General features: G+C 34.6%; 1 protein-coding gene and 1 pseudogene across 1 annotated transcript in view; one reads left to right on the top strand and one right to left on the bottom strand.

The window, feature by feature from the left end:
- Window positions 1–14,060, top strand: part of LOC145127125 (dynamin-related protein 4C-like) — a 28,038-nt gene extending 13,978 nt beyond the window's left edge. Inside the window, exon 2 of the mRNA XM_079062378.1 lies at window positions 12,655–14,060. Coding sequence (XP_078918504.1) covers window positions 12,655–14,060 — 1,406 coding nt within the window. The remainder of the gene's footprint in view (window positions 1–12,654) is intronic.
- A 219-nt stretch (window positions 14,061–14,279) lies between these two features.
- On the bottom strand, window positions 14,280–17,742 carry LOC145124746 (uncharacterized; annotated as a pseudogene).
- Window positions 17,743–24,612: the final 6,870 nt, after the last annotated feature.

The following is a 24,612-nucleotide window of genomic DNA, read 5'->3' as shown; positions in this document are numbered from 1 at the left end:
CTATTTTTTTAGTTGTTGATCTTAATATTTGGATGGCTCTGATCCATTCTCGTATTTTCAACCTTCCGGGTATTTTCAAAATAACCTACATATCTTTCTCTCTTTCTCTCTCTCCATATATATATATATATATATATATATATATATATATATATATATATATATATATATATATATATATATATATATATATATATGTGCAAAGTGAATATACTCTTAAAGGAATATAAGCTTAAGTACCCAAACTCATCATAGTACGTCATTTTGTATCATATATGCATTGTAATCGTCCAAAGTTCTAAAAATTCAACTCCTGGCTTGATTTACTTCCAAGATTTTTATAAATTTCACCATTATCTTCCTCTTACACAATTTTCATTTTCAATAATAATATATATTGTTGGGTAGGTGTTCGGCAGAAAGATGTAATGTAAGAGGAAGATAATAGTGTAATTTCGAAAATCTTGAAAGTAAATCAAGTTAGGGATTGAAGTTTAAAAATATTATAATGTATATATGATACAAGACGACGTATTATGGTTCGTTTGAGTACCTAACCTTATATACCTTTAAGGGTATATTCACTTTTTCATAATATAAAATGAAAAAAAAAAAATTGTGATCTCTAAGTATTTTTTTTATGCATTTTTATGATTTTTAGGGTTTCTTGTTTTCCATAGAACATATATATATATATGTATATATATATATATATATATATATATATATATATATATATATATATATATATATATATATATATATATATAAATTCTAGTAATATATTCTTTAATAATATAATTCTACTTTTGTAATTATATTAGTTGCATAATCAACGACGAAACTCAATCAAACAATTATATAAGAAATTGTAAACTAAAAGCATACATCTTTAAGAAATTGTAACAGTTAAACTAAAATGTGGTCATATTTTTCTTTTGTCTCTAAATATACAACAATAAATTTTTTCTTGAAATGTAAAGAAAGTAGAAGGAACAATATATCAAAATAAATTAAAAAGTGAGAAAATAACATCATATAGCTCTTAGTATTTCAAAACCTTGATTATGATATCTGCTTTGAGCACTACCCGATATACTTCACCATTTAACACTTTTAGAAATCAACACTTCAAAAACCTTCAAACTTGTTGATCTATTACTTTTTATCTTCCTATTATCTCTAAATTGGTTTATGTGATTTGTGTGTGGGTGTGTTTACTAAAATGATTTATCCTTTTTATATTAATAAAATATATACACAAGTATGAATATAAAAAATTATTAGAAATTTATAACTACTGTAGTAGTTGTCAATAAATTAGGATTGTTAAAAGGCATAGGTTTCAAATTCATATGGTTTGAGATAACAATTTATCTCTAACCACATGAGTTTGAATGGCCTCCTTTATGGTACTGTGATTTGTGTGTGAGTGTGTTTACTAAAATGACTAGGCGAATCCTCGTGCATTGCGCGCGAATATAATTATTTAATTAAAATAATAAAATTTTACAAATTGTGATTTAGTATTTATACATGCAAAAACCAATGTCAGTAGCATAATAAAACATACAGTTAACCTATTAGTTTTATTAATTGTAGTAAGTTTATATTATTGATTATTTCTACTATTAATTGATGATTTTATAGACTGTTTTGTGTTGTGTAAATTGCATATCAAACATATGTTACTTTCTATATATCAATAACAAAGTAGTGTGAAAAAATAAATACTATAACTTCTGATGATTTTATAGACAGTTTTAATTTGTGCAATTATATATAAAACATATGTTGATTTGTATATAAAACAAATAAGAAATAATATGGAAAAATTATACAACTTTTAACAACAAAAAAACATTACTACATTAACATTTACATCAAACAAAATTTATTAAACACTTATAAGTCATTATAAAGGAATATTTAGAAATCAACATACATTTGATATATAGAAAGATTGTTATAAAAAAAACCCAAATTGAAATAACCATTGATGCGACAAACCTCATTTTTTCAACTCTTTTCATATATATTTTGATCATAGTACAAATATAGTTATAGTATGTATAATTAAGTGGAAAATAAAAAAGCATTGAACATTAATAATCATAACTTAAAAAAAACTCTTGAATGTAGTAGAAGATAAAAAGGCATGACAAAATACATTAAATTTGGAATCAAAACTACATGTAAAATAGAAAACTCTTGAGTTGCATAGGAGTTTCAAACACTTGAGTTGTATGCAATAATGTAATATAAATATTGAAAATTATATGTCATAATAACAATATTATTGGAATTTATCATTAAAATACACTAAGTGGTAACTAATTTTATAATTATTTTAAGTATACGATAAGATAGATATAATAAGTTGTGTTTGAATTGAAGTAAATAAAATTTTTAATTTAATAATAATTATAGGTAATTTTAAATGATTTCGAAATAATTTATTTAAGTATTATTATTATTATTATTATTATTATTATTATTATTATTATTATTTCAAATAACAATAATTTTTTAATATAATATAATCTATTTTGTAGTTTTACTTTATTTTAAACTATTCTTATTTTTACTTAATTAAAAAATATTTGTTTGAAAAAATTTCATTATTATATTTTTAAAAAGTTATCGTATTTAAGTACTATACTTTTACTTTTGTGGTTAAAGCTATGCAATATTGGAAGTGAATGAAGGGTCCAAGTAACATAGTGATTTGAATTTTAAAGCTATAATAATTGTTAAGTACTAAGACCAATCTTAAAAAAAACATGTTAAGAATGAGTTAGGGAGTAGAGAGTGTTACACGTAAACTATATTTTTATGGCTTATATTTTCTTATAAATGTATTAATATTTTCTTTATTTTTACTTTAACTTTATGGTGAAAAATGAATAGGAAAATAGAAATTGACTAATGTAATAAGATATAATAGAGTACTTACTTTTATTACTATAAAAACATTTAAAAAATAAATACACACATATAAATTTTGCGATAACATAATGAATTTATTTTTATAACACAAATAATCATTGATTTTTAACAATAAAGACATATCATATTTAAAATTATTCGTTCTAATTCGTCATTATCACCAACAATTTGGAATAATAATTGTAAACTCTTTTTAACAAAATCAATTATCAAAAGTTTCATTGATGTTATTTATAACAAAATAAACGATAGAAACTAATATAATATATATATATATATATATATATATATATAATATAACTAATAGCATAAAATACATGTTGAATAATGTTCTCTTGGATAGAAAAATGGATTGTCTTAACATAAAATAGAAAGGCAACATAAAGATATATACATATTAACAAAGTTAATTACTCTAGCTGATAAATAGCTTAAATGTTGATTTACCAAAATCTCATGAGAAGTAATTATCAGTCTCACTTCATCATCTTGTGATTATAAAAAGATCCATAACACATAAAATTAAAAAAATCTCTCAAGTATACCTTTACACACATACCCAAATTTGAAGCTTGTTTAATATATAAAACTTTACATGCACCAAATTTTCATTTACTTGCATTTACATTTGGAAAAGTTGCAATTGCTCTCTTACATCCATGGAACCATTCGCATAACTCTTCAAAACTCTAACAATTTAATCTATCATTTTGTTTTGACATACACGCAATATGCAAGCTACAATGTTCTTATATAGGCTAAATATTTTATTTAACCCATCAATTACATAGCATGATTTTAAGAGTTTTGGAAGTTACAAATCACAACATTTCAATTAATCATAAATTAAATTATATAAGTTGAATAGTCTTGGTAGTTTCAAATGAATGTGGTGAAAGGAAAAATACATGAGAGTTTCAAATGAATGTGGTGAAAAGAAAAATGTTTCCTTTATAAGTATATAATGATTGATCCTTTTTAAAGTAATAAAATATATACATAAGTAGGAATACAAAAAGTTATTAGAAATTTATAACTATTCTAGTATTTTTCATTAATTTAGGGAATGTGAAAAAGCATAGGTTTCAAATCCATATTGTTTGAAATAACAATTTATCTCTAACCACATGAGTTTGAATGATCTCTTTTATAGTATAGAATAGATTTATGTGGCAATGTTAAATATTATGTACGCAACACACAACTACGTTATAAACTAGCACCAGACCACACAATGGATTAACCTGAGACAGAAACCGTTAAACGTATGAAGTGAAGTTAGGTTTTAATTTTAATACCAAGTAAATAGTTAATAAGTAACTTACTTCATATTATAAAAATACTTCACCTCCCTTCTTCGTCTCTAACTAGGAAAACACAACCTCATCTCCTTCCCTCTCTAAATTAAGGTATGCTTTGTAGCGATTTATATGGACTCCACCCCTTGCACCAGAAAATTACATCTTCCATCCACTTCTTTGATACTTGATCTTGTCTTCATTTTCCTCATTTCAAAATCCAAAGTGAAATTGGATTGATAATTTTTATTGTGTTCGTTTTCGCCTTAATCTTCTTTGAGTATCCCAATGTCGACAGATTGCCTGCCTCTACTGATCCAAGCAACATGATGCGATGGACATAGAGAAGTTTTACTTATATGACTTATGGCCCAATCAATAGGGTATGATGCCAATGATAATTTCTTATATCAACAATGAAGAAATCAAAGCTTTGAAGCAAACCATCTGTAACCTCCCTTGAATTTCTCTATCCATATTACCATAATATATTGTCGAAACGAAAATCCCTCGCATTGCTTCGGTCCTCCCTCAAAGATTCGTCTTGGTATGCCCCATGATATAAATGATGGGTTTTGAGAACTACAACATTCATATGATGCACATGCAACCCTAATGCTTTGGATCTAAGTTTTTCTCAAGTTATACATGCAAATTAATTATCCAAAGCAAACCCTAATCTAGCATACAATTTTCGAAATTGATAACTAAACATAGTTAGAAGATTACCTTTTCTTGTATCTTGTTGATCTTGACCTTCAAGAGCTTAGTGCCTTAATTGTTGCACCTCTAATGGAGTCACAAACACCAAGTAACAATGGATGAATGAGAGAGAGAGAGAGAGAGAGGAGGGAGGCTCTAAAATCGGCTAGGGTTCTTTATGGAAGCATAGTTTTTGATTTTAGGTGCCTTGGGGTTCCTTTCATAGTTGAGGTTGCTTAGGGTTATCTCTGGAAACCCTAATTTCCTTGCTTAGGCCTTAAGCAATCCACAGACCCCCCACATGATAGGCCTTGGACGAAAACTCTATGGGCTTCCCATAGATTTTCGTCCAACCCATATCAATAGGGTCCATCAGCCCAAACTACAACTATTACTGATTTACATAATCAGTCCCCGTTATTTCAATCAGTCTCTTTTGATCACTAAATTATTTCCAAATTAATTTCTGATCAATACTAATTATATAATATGATTTCTCAATTAATATATTATTCTTATAATATATTAATAAATCATAAAACTACCTCTTTCTCCATAATTCATCCTATCAAATTGCTATGGTGAAGGCAACCCAAAAGGACCATACTACTATTGGGTCAAGTACAAAACAATTATAGTTATGGGCTTAGACAGCTAATCCAACAGTCTCCCACTTGGATAAGTCTAATAACTATATCTGAAAGTACGAATTCAAAATCCGATTAGCAATCGTAACTCTCAAAAGCCGCTGTCGAACTATGACTTAGTCAATGACGCGTTCTTTAGATAAGGGATCATATAATCCTCCGTTCTCAAGATATCCGGTGGACAAAGACATGGAATAGAGTCATACTCAATGTCCAACAGTTTGTTTCCCGATTTCTGATTTGTTTGACATAGAACTTAATTGAACACATCAATTCAGTCCTAACCGGGCCCAGCACATAAGTCAACACAAAATCATCGAGGGGCCCAAGATATCGCTTTTAACCTCTTAGGATAAAAGGAACAGATAAACTTTGACTTATATGCTTGCACTATTTACTCATAAAATCGTACACAACAATGCATTTTATAACATCAAGTTACTGATGTGTTTACACACTATCAATGTACAACCAACTCGTAAACAACAACTAATATATCTCGGTTTAAAGAATATACGATATTATCGTCTCACAATCACTCGTGATAAATTCCATTAAGTGATTCATATGAGCGTGAGTTTATTCTAATACTCAAATTCTTATTTCAGGAGTACTCATGAACGTTGCAGCAACCTTTGCTATGTCTGGCTGTGGATAATCCGAATAATCCTATTATTCAGGAAGTAAAACATGCAAAATGAAACCCAAAATAAACAATTGACAGAAGATAGTAAACTTTACTCATAAATAAATCATCCATTACTTAATCATCAAATGTAAATTACATTTATAATGTCACAAGTTTCTAACTGTCTATCTAATCACTAAAACTAATATCGTCCTTCAGACCAATGTTCCTAGCATGTTGCAGATGCTTAACCCTACTCAGTCCCTTCATAAGGGGATCTGATGGGTTCTCTTATGACGATACCCTCTTGACTACGAGGAGTCCTTCTTCTACCCGATGTCTGATGAAGTGGTGTTTTATGTCGATGTGTCTGGATCTACCATGATCTCTTGGTTCCTTGGACAAGGCAACCGCTCCCTCTTTATAGCAGAAAATCTTCATAGGCTCCTTTATGGCTGGTACAACTCCAAGGTCTCCAATGAAGTTCTTCAACCATATCGCCTCCTTCGACACCTCACTTGCTGCTATGTACTCTGATTCGCACGTTAAATCATCTACGGTCTCCTGCTTGGAACTTTCCCAAGTCACTGCTCCTCCATTCAGGGTAAATACCCAACCCGACTGAGAGCGGAAGTTATCTCTGTCGGTCTGAAAGTTGGCGTCACTATACCCTTTCACTCTCAAGTCTTCACTTCCACCAAGTACGAGGACCTAGTCCTTCGTCCTTCGCAGATACTTAAGAATGTTCTTAACTACTGTCTAGTGAGCTCTACCAGGGTTCCCTTGATATCGACTAACCATGCTCAAAGAAAAAGCCACATCAGGGCGAGTACATGTCATAGCATACATGATCGAGCAAACGGCGGAAGCATATGGCACTTGACTCATATCCGCTATCTTTTCTTCAGTTCTCGGACACTGATCCTTACTCATTTTGGCATTGCTCTGGATAGGCAATTCCCCTTTCTTGGATTTCTCCATGTTGAAACGTGTCAACACCTTATCCAAGTAAGTAATTTGACTAAGTCCTATTAGTCTCTTACTCTGATTTCTCAAGATCCTTATCCCCAGAATATAGGCCGCCTCTCCTAGATCCTTCATAGCAAAACACTTCCCAAGCCAGGACTTAACCTCCAGCAAGGTTGGAATGTCGTTTCCTATGAGCAGTATGTCATCCACATACAATACTAGGAAGCTAACTATACTCCCACTAGTTTTGACATATACGCAAGACTCATCCTCGCTGATCGAAAAACCAAACCCTTTGACCTTCTCATCGAAACAAAGATTCCATCTGCGAGATGCTTGTTTCAATCCATAGATGGATTTCTCAAGCTTTCACACTCTATTCGGGTACTTCGCATCTACAAAAACCTCTGGCTGACTCATGTAAACATCTTCAGCCAACTTCCCATTAAGGAAAGCAGTTTTGATGTCCATCTGCCATATTTAATAATCATGAAACGTAGCTATGGCTAGCATGACCCAAATAGACTTGATTTTGGCCACTGGTGAGAAGGTCTCATCATAGTCAACTCCTAGAGTTTGAGTGAAACCCTTCGCAACCAGTCGTGCCTTGAACGTGTGCACTTTCCCATCCATTTCGGTCTTCTTCTTGAAGATCCACTTGCACTCGACCGTCTTACGACCCGGTACATTGTTAACCAAGTTCCAAACTTGATTGTCATACATGGACGAAATCTCGTTGTCCATTGCCTCTTTCCACTTCGTAGACTCTGGGCCCGCCATGGCTTCCTTGTAGTTGTTAGGTTCATCCATATTTCTCAGTGTACTATCACTAATAAACGTATCACCCTCAGCAGTTATATGGAAACCATATAATACAGGTGGAACACTAACTCTACTGGAACGTCTCAGAGGTAAGGACTCGTCAACTGGTTCAACAGGAGTCTCCTCCTCAAGTTGAGTGCTAGTGTTAGAGGTTCCTTCATCGCTTTACTCTTGAAGCTCTTCAAGATCAATTTGCCTCCCACTGTCCTCTTAGCAACTTTCTAGTTACCAACACTTAACAATGAGATAGAAATGTCTATCCAATCCTTTATTATCCACACACTAGGACACACATCACTTTTGATGTATCATTCTATCAAAATAAGAATAACATCAATCCTCTTTTTCAATCACAATATCTTTACGAGGAGAGCCAACTCATATTTCATTTTGCAAAATGACATTTCGTTCTTACACAAGAGCAACCTTGATATAACTCATTGGACCTACTAATATCACTAGTAATGGCCCTAAACCACTCTGGTTCCTTCTTGCACCTCATGGTTTAAGCCTAGGTATGGACTTACCAAACTTAATTCGCTTAAAATATGGCTCTGGTACAAACTTGTAACACCTGATCTTTTATATTAAAATACTATGGCTTATAAAACATTTTCTGTCAACGGAACCCATTTATAAAATATGGTCCCGAAAATTTTCTCATTTCATTTATAAATATATTAGTAAAAAGATTCCTTTGGGTATTACAACTGATACAATAAACCATAGTAAAGTTATGCCCAGTTTCTATCCATTGTCTCTCTGCTATTTTACTCGGCTCTCTAGGTTGTATCTTAATACCTAGAATACATGACGTTTCAAGCAAAAATACGTAAGACAAAAACTTTCTTGTGAGCTACATGGGTTTAGACACAAAATCATTTGATAAAATTATAATTTCACATGCATTTATAAACAAAAGGCAACCCATGATATGTATTTCCTCACTCATTACAAATCTTCTCGGGCCTTCCCGAGCCTCAGATATCTGTCAAGTCTAATACCCATAAGGACCACCCCCAAATTAGGCTAGTCACATAAGTGACAAGAACATTCACACCCCTAATTGGGCTGGTCACATAAAGCAGCACATAAACACCCTAGATTAGGCTTACATAGGGGTGACAATTGATGACACGACACAACAAAAATGCACTACACGAAACGAAATTGCGACGAAACTGAAATTCGAATTCGTGTTCGTGTCATGTTCGTGTCAAGTGTAAAAAACACAATGCCGTGTCGTTTCGTGTTTGTGTTCAAGATTCAACACGATTTAGCATTTATATGTCATGTTTTTCGTGTTTTGTATGATTAAATATTAATTAAATAAATCAGTTGCTATTTTATGACATCTTTGTCGTGTCGTGTCGTGTTTTTTGTTTTTTAATCGGTTCGTTTTCGTGTTAATTAAAAAAATACGACATCGTGTCGTGTTCGTTTTACATGAAACCTTATCGTGTCGTGTCGTGTCAAACAGAAACACAACACGATGGCCCGATTTGCCACCCCTAGGCTCAGATACGCTGAGCATCATCAGAATATACTGAATAATTAAGGCCCCTTGAATACACGTTGAACGAGCTAGTCACATATGTGACTCAGAATTCTAGCCTTTATCGAGGATCAAATCACCCATGTAAGGCCCCGTAATTGATTCCCACGTGAACCACTAGGCAACTTTGGTCCTCACGCTGACCCCTTGGACTAGCCGTCACTTTCTCATGACTATACAAATCACTCACATGATGCATGATCACTACTTTCTTTTACTTACTCAATCACACACAAATGATTGATGTTATGGTCATGCACTTTCATTAATAACATTGCATAGTAAAATAGTCGAACATGCTCTAATTGTAAAATGTAGTTCTTTAATCCTTTTCAACAATTTATGTAACAAATCGTAGCTAGCTAACCATAGATCATAAAAGAGCTCATTTGTTCGAAAACATTTTCCTTTCAAAATCTTTAACTAACTCTTTAGAAAAAGAGTTTGTTTACTTTCTATCTTGGATTTATTACTTTTTGAAGCAAGAAATATTTTCACAGAAAAACTATACTAATATGCCATGTACCTCAAAGGAAAAATCCACATGTACTCACCTCGCTAGTTAGTGAAGACTAACTTTCAATTTGGCTTCTAGCCTCACTCTATCTCTTAGTTCAAACGCTGGTCCAACCTATCTGGACAAATACCAAGTTCCTCAGAACTTGTCTTAATACACTTAGGAGCTTATTTATCATATCAATTACAATGACCTTTTCCTGATCTCTAATACAGCTTGGTAACCATTTGTTACCAAATCACTAAGCTCCTAAAAACCATTACCAAATGGCTTAACTCCATAAGCCAATAGTCCAATCTTACAATCGGTGTCGGGCAAATTAGTGAACTAGGGTTTACAATCCTCATTATCCAATCGAGAGTTCCACCACATAAACTCTTTATCTATTTCTTTATCCGTCAGCTCATAACAACATTGGGTTAAGAGTTTCAAATACTATATTGGGTTTATCAACCCTTCATGACTCAATATTTACATAAAAGAAATTACGCATTAACAATCGAGAGGATACCTTAGCCCAAACGACAATCGTACCCTTGTTAGACATCTGTATCTAAGCCATAATCGTCGCTCATCGACTCAAATCTCAACTCTTGCATACTGAAGTTAAAACGACCTTTTGAAGGCTACACGTTGACATGTGACTGCTTGGAGCATTCTTCAGAAAAACGTCCAATGAATGACAAATTATCGTTATTTATAGGTTGAGAAATCGGGATCTGCGTTGTTCTTTCCATAAGGTGGTGCTGCGACTTGAGCTATTTGTCACCTTCCTAACTGCCACGTGTAATCTTCGATCTACACGTGCTTTCATTACTCAGCACCAGACACACCACATCTTTTAAAAAGGCACACCGCGCTTTTCGGTTTTTGCCAAATTTTCTCGAATGGCAACATAGTTTCTATTCCAACTTCGAATGGCCATAACTTTCTCATATGAAATCCGTTTTTGATAAGCTTTATATCCACGAAATTGTATCACAGTTAACTACAACTTTTTTATTATTACTCCTGCATAGAGTAAATCGATTCTCAAATTCCCACGTCGTTATAATTTCACATAACAATAACCTACTATAATGTTCATGCATATCAATTCACCACAACTCTCAACCAATCCCAACCTTACAGGTTCTAATCCAATAAATCATAATATTGTATTTATCACGAAATTAACCCAATATAATAATAAACATACATCTAGATGACATATATATCTAGAAAAGAAGTGTGTTACCCACTTGGTTAGTTAGTGAAAACTAACTACCATTCGGGTATCCATAAGATCATGAATAACTAGAAAGGTAACATAAGAGCATGAAACTGTTATCAAAAGTAAAGATTAAGAAACAAAGAAGCGAGACTATCCATCAAACCTAATTTTTCGCCTACAAACCACTTTATCTAAGGTCATGTCCTCGGTAAGAGAAAACTCCTCCATGTCAAGTCTCACATTATCCTCCCACTTCCATCTTGGGCGTCCTCTCATCCTGTCACCCTCAATCACAATTGATTCTACCCTCCTTAATGGCGTTGATGGTATCCTCCTTAAGAAATGTCCATACCATCTCAAACATCCTTCCTTTAATTGCATACAGTATAATCATATTATACCCTTATATGTACGGGAACCAAACGGAAAAACCGTTCATATGTTTGGTGGTTAAGTAGCTACCATAACTCACTTTCCAACCGACACAACGTTTCCAATAATCACGATGTTACAGAATATCCTAACGTCTAACTTATTTTCAACATAACTATTGGAAAAACAAATTATCGAGAACAACAATAAAATAAGTTTACACCTTGTAAATTGAAGTAATACACATTGAGTCCAAGCCGGTAAGCATAGTTATTCATAGATGTAGGATCGTCATTGCAGTACACCGGAACCATTCCATTTTTTCAGGCTTCTCTGATCTCCCTACGCACCACATTTTTAATTTCAATCGAAAATCAGCAATTCCTATTTCTATCAGGAAACATGTATGTTGTTGAAGCAATATATATTTCAAAAACAAAGAATAGTGAACACGGAATTAGGATCGGTGGATGGGGTAATCTTTCAAATTGAAATTCTTGAAGAAGTTGAAGACGATGACAATTAAGGACATGGCGTGGCAGCTTCCATTTCGACTTGAGACAAGGATGTAGAAGACGATCACAAAGGACAAATATGGAGCTAGGGAAGAAGACGGTATATACATACAGGTTTAGGATAAATCACAACAGCAGGACGTTTTTATTTAGAGACGAAGACCAAGAGGTGGTAGTTTTGGTGATATGCAGTTTGTACATCAGCCGCTTACATGCTTACATGGCATTAAAATTTTAGAAAACACTAACGGTTAAATAGTTGCATGCCTATAAAAATTATGTAACGTGGACATCTTTTTCATACTTTCATTAGTAATTAATCGTAAATAATATTCTTACAAAAGTAACCTGTTCCATATCTTGATAGTTGATGAACGTATAGAAAGTTTATATCACGGCTTGAAAAAGTCAAATATAACCTTAATTTGATGTTTACGTTTGTGCACATTCGGTTTTTATTGCTGCAGATATCACTATGGAGTATATAAAGCCAAAGGAGAGTATCATTTTAAGTGTTTCTTCTGTGGATGATAAACTCTCATCTAAATGGTTATATAGCATGTCAAGAAGTGTGGACAATACTGAAGAGAGGATGCTGGCCGTAATTACCAAATGTGACCAACTCCTCGATGATGATGATGATGTCTTTCAGGCTCTTACTAAACTCAAGGTTCGTGGTGGGTATAACTTTGTTAGAAACAGAATTGACGATGAAACTCACGAGGAAGCTCAAATCCGAGAAGCCACACTATTTGAAGCTCACCCCTTGTTGTCCAAGATTGAAAAGTCCATGGTGGGTATTCCTGCCTTGGCCAGTAGGCTTGTTCAAATTCAGTTAGTAATCATATTGAAATGTTTTCCGGACATTGTGGATAAGATCAATGAGGGGATCAATATTTTGGATTTGGAGCTCAACCAATTACCCAACAATTTTATGAGTAAAGCTGATGGACTGGTTGCATTTATGCATATCATTAGGTCCTTCACGGAAACTCTTCAAATGATGTTCATAAAAGGAGAATACAATGAGTACGTGGATTTTAAGAAAATGCATTGCAATGCTCGGTTAATTGACATGCTAGATGAGTTTTCAAAAAACCTCCATTCGAGTGTCCAATTCTCTGAAAGTTTCCTAGTTGAGGAGATGCAGGTTTTAGAGGAAACTAATGGAATCTGGTTGCCTCATTTCCTTCCTCACTCATTTTGGATTAGGAGGAAAATGAATAATGTCTCTACTTTTGCCATTCTTTTCGTGAAACAAGTGTGGAGTTATCTTGAAATTGTTTGTGCTAGAATTTTAATTGATCACTATGGGGATTATCCACAATTACTTTCCTCCATGAGGAAAGCAACTCATAATGTGATCGAGAAAATGAAGTTTGAGTTTATGGAGAAAGTTGTTGAAATGATAGAGATGGAGAAGACCACATACTATACATGTGACCCTGATTTTGTTGCTTCTTGGAACATGTTAATTAGCAACCGCGACAAGTTTATGAAGGCAATGTGCAATCATTTGGAAGAGCTAAGTATGGAAGGTCATGATGGCACTGTTAACGTTAAGCATCTATTTAGTATTCCGGAAAATACAAGGGATCAAGCATTTGATTTAAAAATGAGAATGACGGCTTATTGGAAAATTGTTCTGAAACGAATGGTGGATCGTACTGCGCTTCGGCTTCGGTTTATGATTCAAAAAGTGGTGAACAAGGAAATGGAGATGGAGATAGTGAATGAGATGATGATGCATGGCGGAGGCATAGAAAAAATGTCCGAGGAACTATCATCCACGGGCAAAGAGAGAGTGAGGCTTCAAAGAAGCATTGGGTTGTTCCAGGAATCAAAACAAATCATGGAGCAAGTTCAAGTGTAAACTAAACTTGGTTCCATCAACATCTTGCAAGAACGAAGGATTTGATAATTAAAATAATAATAATAATAATAATAATAAATACAAAGACATGTATACCGCTTTATTTAATAAATGAATATTAAATTGAAAAAGATTACACTTTTCATATTAGCCCCAATTTCTTTGACATCTCCCAACTGCATGAAAGATCCCGTCAGTTACATGATATTGCAGGAAATCGATGAACACAAAATATGGGTTATTGCTTTGGTGGCGACGGAAATGGCAACAAAGTGAAGGAATTCGTCTGAAAATACCATTGTTGAGGATTAAGATGTAGTGAAACAATTCCGTTGAATAGTACTGATTAAATAACGGGTTTGTCAATATATGTGAAACTCGTGTTGGTTTTAAACTTATTCCCCTCGATTAAATAACGGAAATGGCAACAAAGTGAAGGAACTCGTGTTGGTTTTAAACTTATTCCCCTCGATTTTCACTTGGCTAACAGGTCAAACAGTACTGATTAAACCCCGGGTTTGGATCACCACATTGACCACAAACTCATTTGCAACAAAAACATTCTCTAAACATACACCTCAGTTGGATCACCACATTGACCACAAATCCAATAAAATCACCTCAAAATCAACCTATTCACCACATCCCATTATTATTAGCCCTAAAACACGCTTCCTCCACCAATTGAGCTGCAACCCCAACATAATTATGTGGTGTCAACTTTAAAAGCTCTGTTTTTGCTTCAACCGGTATTTCCAACCCTTTAATGAATTCAGTAATCCTCTCTTCATTAACCACTCTTCCTCTCATAAGCTCCTTCAGTTTCTCATAAGGCTCCTCAACACCATATCTTCTCATCACCTACACACAAACACAAAAATAAATAAATAAATAAAAACTATTTTCGATTAAAATATAAAATTTGAAAGCCAGATACAGATACATACTGTCTGTATCGGTTCAGCAAGAACCTCCCATGAGTTGTCCAGATCCTTGTTTAAGGCAGCTTCATTCACCTACAACACACAAACATAAAGATGTTCAAATACAAATAAAATATTAAAATCTTAACCCAATTAAAAAAATAAATAAATAAATAAATTGTTCATTTTATTACCTGAAGCTTCCTGATTCCAGCAAGTGCACTCTTGTAATCCCACACCAATGTTTCTCAAAACAGTAGAATCAGTCAAGTCACGCTGTAATTTTAACGAAAATGGGGGGTCAAGGGTAAAAAATATGTTTACATGATAAATTTGGAGTAAATTGCAAAAATGGTCCCTGTGATATCCCAAAAAGTGCAGTTTGAGTCCATTTTTCATTAAATTGCAAAATTAGACCCTGTGGTATCCCAAAAAGTGCAGTTTGAGTCTTCTTTTTAGACGGCAGTTAACTCGAGAGACCAAATCTGCATGGAAATTTCAACTTTGGACTGACCATGCGAAAGAAAAAAAAAGGACTCAAACTGCAATCTTTGGAATACCACAGGGACCAATTTTGCAATTTGCTCATAAATTTATATACCTGCCAACGGGAGATAGGTAACTTCATGCTTAAATGGTCTAAAATTGCATTAGCAATTCCAAGATTTCCTTCACTGTTTTCAAAGTCAATGTATTGGGTTGACTTTGTAAGGCATAGTCGATTCCACCAGCTTTAGTCACCTACACAATAGTTTTAAAATGTCAAAAGACCCAATTGATTATCACTTTATCACAATTCACAAAGATTCTGGAAAGTTTACCTGTTTGAAGTATCCAACAGAGATATATCCCCATATGTCTTTATCAAAATCAAGCAAGATGTTATTAAATCGAATAAATGAATGGAAAAGTTTTGCCATGTAATCATGAGATTCAATCTGCGTCACAAATAGGGTTGTTTTAGAAACAATGTAAGCAACTACAGTATACATAATACAGATTAAGGAATAAAAATAAAGCATACTTGTGTTACATCATTATATGCCACAACATGTGCATTGTAGTTCACAACTGCTCTTGCAAATTTCTCCAAAATTTCTACTTTTTGAAATATCGTGTCTTTCTCTGCTTAATCTTTCAGCAAATATCACCATTTCCTTTCCCAAAGTTGTAGGTGAAGCTGGCTATAGAACAACATATAAAACAAATTATTAATTACCCTTTTAAATTTATAGATGTTATAATTAAAAAAAAAAAAAAAAAAGATTTTTTTTACCTGTCCATGAGTTCGAGAAAGCATAGGAATGTGAGCATTGGCTTTTGCCATCCCTGGAAGAATAACCAAGTTTAATGATTCTTTAAGCATTAGACCATGAGCTAGATTGTTTATGTCTTCTGATGTACATCCAAAATGAAAAAATTCAAGCACCTGTACGTTTTTTAGAGTAAAATGTTATATTTCTTGCATTAAACCTAAAAGATATGACATTGACATTGACACTGACCTTAGCTATCTGTGGATCTTCTTGACACTTTGTTTTAAGAAAATACTCGACTGCTTTCACATCATGATTAGTTATTCTCTCGATATTCTTCACTTGCCTTGCATCACCATTGCTAAATCCATCAATTAGTTCTTGTAATTTCTTTTGGGATTCATTGCTAAAGCTTGGAACCTCAGATACTTGAGGAATCTGTGAGAGCTTTAGTAGCCACTTTACCTAAGGTATAAAAAAAGTAAAACATCAAAACAAATTTTTATATTACTTTGAGTGAATTGGATTTTGTTTATTCACAATGATACCTCAACCAGGGTGCGATAGTAGATAAGACCATATTCACTCAAATAGTGGGCGAGATCTTCGACTTTATTCCTATAACGCCCATCTAAGAGACTTAGCAGTTAAACTCGAGAGCTCAAGCTCAGAAGAAAATTCAGAAGGCTTCACTTTTACCTGAAATTATATGTAACTTTTCAGGAAATGTAGACAAGAAGCATATGTAGAAATTATAGTAAATAGATAAAGTAATAGGAATTAGGAAAAGGTTTTACCTTTTCTACAGCTTCAATCTTGCTATTGGCCTCCTTTAAAGTTGCTTTGCAAGTGCAATTTTTGCGAGGAAGTGTCACATAAGATGAAGGAGTTGAAATACGGTTTTGGGTTGAATAAGATTGTTCATGGAGGTAACTTGCACGAGTTAAGTATAATGTTGGACAGCTGCCATTTTGAACTTTAATGCAAGATCCGATTTCCATGAATACTTCAAAAGCTTCAAAAGAATGATGTAAGAATGATAAACATTATTTCTCAACATTTTCTAGTATAAATATGGGGTGAACAGAAGGGTTATTTCTACAACTATATACGTTATTAAAAGCCAAACATTTCTGAAACAATCTAAAAATTCTGAAACAAATTAAACAGTAAGCTACTAAGATTTAAACCCGAACACAGTAAAATCTCTAAATTTTTTAAAAATTTACGTGCTTAAAACTCATAAACTGCAACAGATTAAAACCCCAATTTTCTAAAAATTCTGGAGCATTTCTGAACTAATCCATACATTTCTGAAACTATCCAAACATTTCTGTAACAATCTCAATATACTGAAAGTATCAGATAAATCTCAATCTCAATATACTGATAAAAGTATCAGATACGCAAAAACAAAAATAAAAATGCTTGAAATCGGAGAAGGTGAAGGAGAAAACTAAAAGTACAAATTTCGAAGTAGTAGAATCAGTGGAGGCGTTAATTCGAAGCTGGAGATAGCCAGATAGGAGAAGGAGAAGGAGAGGAGAAGTAAGCAACGGGCGGACGCACTGCTTTTAAGATATGGGGGCACGTGCCCCGAAAGCTAATTCACTTGACATGTATTTTGAATAAAGCCGCCAAAAATCGATCCAACCCGCCAACCCAACCCGAACCAGTGGCGGATCCAGGATAAATATCAACCGGGGTCCAACCTATAACTAACAATAGTCCCTTCTGGCGACGGTGGCCGAATATACCTTAGGCGGCAACTGTAGCATTCCTCCGGCAATGGTGGCAGTAGGAAGAAAGCAACAAATTGATGTGGTTTCTTATGAGTTATAAAAATAGATGAAATTTTTGATGAGTTTTCAAAAAAAATGAAAAAAATCTAATGGTGAAAACTGAAATTGCGTAAAAATATATCCATTACACTATTCTTTTAAATAAGTGAAGATGATCAAGAGGGTGCCAAGAGAAGTCTGCACAAATTTAAAAGAATAATTTTTTTTTCCTAATATATAAGATGCGTCCTATTTTCAAGTGGGGCGATGGACACCACTGTTTCTACACTACATCCGCCACTGACCTGAACCAACCCAAAATTAGCGGGTTGGGTTGAGATTTTCAACCTATTTAACTTAAATGGGTCAACCCGTCTAACCTATTTAATTAAATAGGTTGGGTTGGGTAAAAATTATCAACCTGTTTTCAACCAGTCAAACCATTTAACTTTAATATATATATTTAATTTAATATTATTTAATTATTATCATGTATTAATATAAGTATTAATTTGTAAATTATAATGTGGCATTATTATTATCTATGTTAATAAAATTCAATCCTAATTTTCATCCTATTTTAGCGCTGATAATACTGGTCACTCTCCAAAATCACGGTAAAACTAAACATTTTTCATGTTATTTGAACAATTTATTTGTATTTATGAATTAGGGTTGTGCTTTTCTCATAATTATGAAGTTTTATTTACGTTTTATAATTTAAATGGTATAATATTTATTTATATAATTTATTTAATTGATTTTAAATGGGTTAACCCAAGTTTACCCCATTTATTTAATAGGTTGCGTCGGGAACTATATAAACAGGTCAACCCGGTGACAACCCATTTATCTAAAAGGTTGGGTTGGGTTGGAAATATCAACCCATTTAAATAAACAGCTTGGGTTGGGTTGAAATTTTCAACCCAATTATTAAATGGGTTGAACCCGAACCCAACCCAGGTCGACCCATTGCCACCTCTAATTTTGAATGAGAGAAATAGGCTTAAAAAGATTACCAACATGGAGGCCCATAATGAACCGGCCCAATTAGTCAAAAAAGAAGTAAAACTCGGTAAAAAAACACAATAATGCATCTAACGTTTAGCAAATTTCATCGATAATTGTTTCTTATTATAAAATGAGCTATTTAAGATGGTTAATCTCCTAAGAATACGAAAAAGAAAAACAGAGTCTCACACAATTTTTTGATGTTTTTCATTCATGCAATATGAAACTTAAATATATTGAAAACGGAATGCTAACACAAATCTTAGAGATCGTGGGTGCAACAATAAAGCTTTAACCTACTAATCGGAATGTCTATTCAGAAAATAAATGAAACAGCACACGAGCTTTGACTAAGTAATCATGTGGGAATCAATCCAAAAATTAGACAGGCTTTTTCACATTGTGTTTGAGCCGAAGATGCATCTTTGGGCTAGTTGCTACTGGTACTTCTTGGTTGGGTTGTATGTGGGTCATATCAATACTCTCCCTATGAGAAACGACCTCGTCCATGAGGTTAGGAAATCTTTGTTCTAATTCGCTACTGTCTTTCTATGTAGATTATGAGAGGTCCGGATTGGCCATTTGATGAGTACTTGAGTTTGAACGCTAGCAAAAGTACGGGTATGCATGATATGTTTAGGAGTATATGTTGGTTTTGGTTCTTCAGTGATCCATTTAGGTGAAATTTTTTCTAACCCTTGCTGAGTGTAGCTTGGTTATAACAGCGAAATGCGGAATACAAAGTTTGAAAAATGTTAGAAGGTCGAGGCGATAGGCTACGGCTCCAATACGTTCAAGAATTTTATGTCACACCCCCAAACCAAGGATGACAGTAACGTCCGGGGGTGGCGGACTTCATGTATAGTATCATAACAACGAGTATAATAGTGACCAAAGCAAATACAACCATCATAATATAATTGAAAAATGTACACCATAGTATGAGTTTACATGTTTTAAAATCAATTACACTATGATGACAAAATGAACTGTTTGACGCCTTAGCGTCCCATCCTCAAAAGTTGCACTTTACCTGTTTTACTGATTTCCTGAGTATACAAGTAGTTTCAAAAAAAGTGTCAACAATTAAGTTGGTGAGTTCATAAGCTTTTGGATGTAGAGTTTGAAAACCTTTGTTTGTAAATGTAACGTATACTCAAGAAAAATCCAATATTTTCCTTATAAAAATGTTATGTAGTCTTAAATTCCAAGACTGAATGTATGTGTGTTTTGTACTTGTAATGTGTTTGTAAGCAATTTCAAAATAGGTAAAACCCCTTTTTAAAGTAGAAATTCCCGTAAACTATATGTGTCGTTATCTCCCTATGTGAGTCGCTATAACCATACTATAACAGAGATGCCTGCTGCGACGTTCTTCAGGCGTCGGAATCGAAATGACATTTGTCACCCCCGATCGGCCGATCGGGCTTTTGCAAGCAGAATGGGTGTGGGTTGTCAATCCCAATATATATCTATACACAATTATCACGCTCTCCCTACAAGATACTCTGGTTATAACTGTTCAGGAAATTTTAACTCGTACTCTAAGAGTACAATGAAGACTAGTCTCACAAATTACGATAACGAGTTTACGTGTAGTATGCGTGTAAAACCTTTTATGTGGTAGAATTGAAATCCCTTTTCGTGTAGTATGTTTGTAATGTGAAATCCATAAACTATACCTATTATAGTCTATCATGTGGTAAATGAAAACCCGTTTGTATTGAGAGTAAAACCCTTTTCTGTGGTAGAATTGTATTGTAAAAATCCATAAACTATACTTATTATAGTTTATTGTACTTATTTAAAGTGTATAAAAAACCCTTATCATGAATGACTAATTTCTGTTTATGATGTTAGACTAACAAGAAATACATTCAAAATTTATAAACTTATTGTTATACAATTTGCTCAACATGCTACAAAGTGTTGTTAATATTGTAAGCTATGTAACTAGTTTTTAACTTTTCTGCACTGCTTTAGAAAAATCATAGAAAAATCATACGAAGTTGAAAACTGAGTCCGTAAACTCGAAGAGTTTAGAAAATGTGTCTAGTTTATTCATATTTTTTGTTATGATTTTTAGAAGTCTCTAACTTGTGTGAAAATGTTCATATTCACATACTGGTCCGAATTCGTTTCTGAAATGATAGGCAGTTTTGTAAAAATCACCATAAATTGTAGAAAAATCGTATGTAGATGTGCAAGTAGTCATTAGAAAGATATAAACCTGAACTACTCGCATATTAAACAGTTTTGAAAGATATTAAGTTTAACGTGGTCAAAACAGTCCGTGAATAGGACTAAACTTTCCTGTTGAAAGCTGATGTTTGAGTTTAGTTAAGTTGTTGGTGTTTTAACTTGTATTCCCCCCCCCCCCCTAAAACTCGAAGAAAACATGAAAATGTATGGGTATGAACTCACCTTGAGTGATTTTGTGGGATGGATGTTGAAGAAAAGAAGTTTCTAAGTCAAGAACACTTGGAAGTTGCGTGAAGATTTGAACATCTAAGAACAAATATGACGATATTTGTATAAGGAATCCATGATTTGTGTGAAGAAGTGTAGAATATTCAAGAGTAGGGTGAAGATACTTACCAAGAGTGAGGAAGAAAGCTCAAGATCAGCCTTGGATTTTTCGAGTTCTTGGAGAGAGAGAGAAGGTGAGAGAGAAGTGAGTTTGTTTTTGGTGAGAAGTGAAGTCTTGGAGGAGAGATAAGGATTTTCCAAGACTTGATTAATGTAACTTGTTGGAGAAGGGTGTGAAAGTACAAATAGTTGACTAAGGCTGATGTGAATAGTGACTGGAGGTTGTCATAGAGTGGGTATGGGAGATGGCTTGTTGTCATAGCTATATGGGAAAAGTCAAAGTACCTTCTTGTACTTTGCACTTTTATCCTAAACAATTTTATGGATTATATCCTAGAAATATCTAGGATATGGATATTTTATGATCTTAGAGGGTTGAAAATGATAAAATATGGATTTATATGAAAATCCCGCGTTGAATTTACCAAGAACGGGCTTAAAACGTGAAAATGGTCGAAAACCGAGAAAAGGAGGCGAACTTCCGAGGTCTGAGGTGAGGGTTCGGTCCTTGGAGCTTAGAACCGAAGGTAGGTTCGGTCTATGGGCTGGGAACCGAAAGTAGCTTCTGTCCGAGGGATCTCGCAGGCGAAGTTGGTCGAGGAGGCGAAATGAACCGAAGGCGAAATGGACCGAACTGCTTGGAGCCGAACCGAACTGCAAGGAGGCGAAACCGAAGGTGGCTTTGTTCCTTAAGAGGGACTTAGGTCTTAGGAGGTTTCGGGTCTAGGAGGCTTCGGTTCTTTAAGGGAGGTTCAGTTCTATTAGGGCTTCGGTCCTTAAAGCTAGTTTCAGTTCTATATGGCTGATTTTCAAATAAACTTCTCGTTTCAAGTGATTTTTGACTAAGTTAAGGGTCGGGATTCCCCGGGTGATTATAAAAAGTTGAAAGAGATTTTGAGAAAGATTTGGGAGAGATTTAGATAAAGTAAGAGAGATTGAGAGAGACCATGTTTGTGACCTTCGTGAGTGTTTAGCTTCGAAATGTATGGTTTGAAAACCCCGTTAAGCCTCGGTATGAGTGTTATACGCTCTCGTAAGGTATGTAGTTGTGTTTTATCGAATCGTTACATCACTTATTCTGATTAGGGCTTAGGTTTCCTTAACACATGAAACCTCTAAGCGATACTTTGTATTAAGGTGGTGCGTTGTACAATAGAAAACATATTGTAAATCCTAATATACAAGGGTTAATTGAGTTGATCGGTTTGACTTGTTGACTTTCTTTGACTTTGACTTGACCAGAACGTGACGGTTGTCACATCATCCCCCCGTTAGAAGGAATTGCGTCCCGAAATTAGCACTTTGACCGGGACTTCAAGAGTTGGGGAAGAGATGTGGGTATTTGGTTTTCGCGTTTCCGGGTGAACTCGGGTCCTTGTTTTAACGTTCCAACGGACCTTCACACTAGGGATGCGACTTTGTTTTGTTCTTTTGATCTCTCGATCCACGATTTCTACCGGTTCTTCCACGAAGTGGAGACTCTCGTTGATTTCAATCTCGTCAAGAGGAATAACAAAAGTCTCGTCGGACAAGCACTTCTTTAAATTTAACACATGGAAGTTCGGATGTACATTATTAAGTTCTTGTGGTAGTCGAAGTTTGTATGCTACTGGGCCAATCCTGGAAAGGATTTCGAACAGCCCAACGTACCTTGGATTTAGTTTTCCACGTTTACCAAAATGTATCATTCTTTTCCCTGTTGAGACCTTCAGTAGTACCTGGTCCCCAACCTGGAATTCCAAGGGTTTGCGTCGCTTACTTGCGTAGATCTTTTGTCGATTCTCGAGATGCTTTCAGTCTTTCTTGAACTTGTACGATCTTCTCCGTAGTCTCCCTTACGATTTCAAGGCCAATGAGAGTGCTGTTAGGGACTTGCCCCTTTTGCTAGGTGTGAATCTCCCATTTCAGCCCAACGCAGCTGTGATATGCACTTGCGGCTATAGGGAGCTTCGAATGGAGCGACCTTGATGTTAGGGTGACAACTGTTGTTGTATGAAAATTCAATGAGCGGTAAGTGGGTATCCCAGGCTTTACCGAAGTCAATCACACAAGCTATTAGCATATCTTCCAAGGTTTGGACAGTTCTTTCGCTCTGTCCGTCGGTTTGTAGGTGATAGGTCGTACTCATGCCTAGCCTAGTCCCTGTAAGGGCTGCCGGAATCGCGAAATGAATCTACTATCTCTGTCAGAGGTAATGGATATTGACACATCATGCAGTCATATAATCTCTTTGATTGGTAAGAAGTGCGCAAATTTGTTCAACCTATCAACGATTACCCAAATGGTATCTAGACCACCCATTGTCTTGGGTAACTTGGTCATGAAGTCCATGGTTATCCGCTCCCACTTCCTTTTGGGTATCACTGGTTGTTGTAGGAAACTCGAAGGCTTCTGTTATTCTACCTTGACCTTGGCACAAGTCAGATACTTGCTCACATATGTAGCGATGTCAGCTTTCCTATTCGGCCACCCATATCACTTTTTGAGGCCCAGATACATCTTGTCTGAGCCTGGATGAACGGAGTAGCGAGTTTTGTGCGTGTCGTTTGTGACGACGTTTCCGAATCCACCAACTTCGGTGTCCAGATCTGGTTCATGGGATAACGTGCCCCTCCGCTCTTGCCTTCTAGGTTCTTATGATTGGCGACAATTGTACATTTCGTGTCGTGAAGATAGTGCCTCCAGATCTCTAGGGTGAATACTACTGCTCCTAGTTCGAGGTTATGTGTGACCTAGCCGACCCCGTATGTCTTTAGTCATCTCGAGGCATAAGTAATGTCTTCTCCTCGGAGCACTGCATAGGGCCTGCTTTAGCGTTTGGTTTACGCGACTAGACTCATTCGAATGGTAGAACGTCCACTCGTACTCTTGGGTAGCCTTGTCCCGAAGTTCATGGTAGGACTCATACCTGGTCCATCTATCATTAACTCGTGCATATAGGTCGTATATAATTAAGATTGGTAAGACAGTCAAATGGGTGACTCTTCCCCAA

The sequence above is a fragment of the Lactuca virosa genome, chromosome 7 (assembly GCF_052849685.1).
Source record: "Lactuca virosa cultivar CGN04683 chromosome 7, Lactuca_virosa_CGN04683_v6, whole genome shotgun sequence".
Lineage (NCBI taxonomy): Eukaryota > Viridiplantae > Streptophyta > Magnoliopsida > Asterales > Asteraceae > Lactuca > Lactuca virosa.
This window is presented reverse-complemented; position numbering and strand designations above follow the sequence as displayed.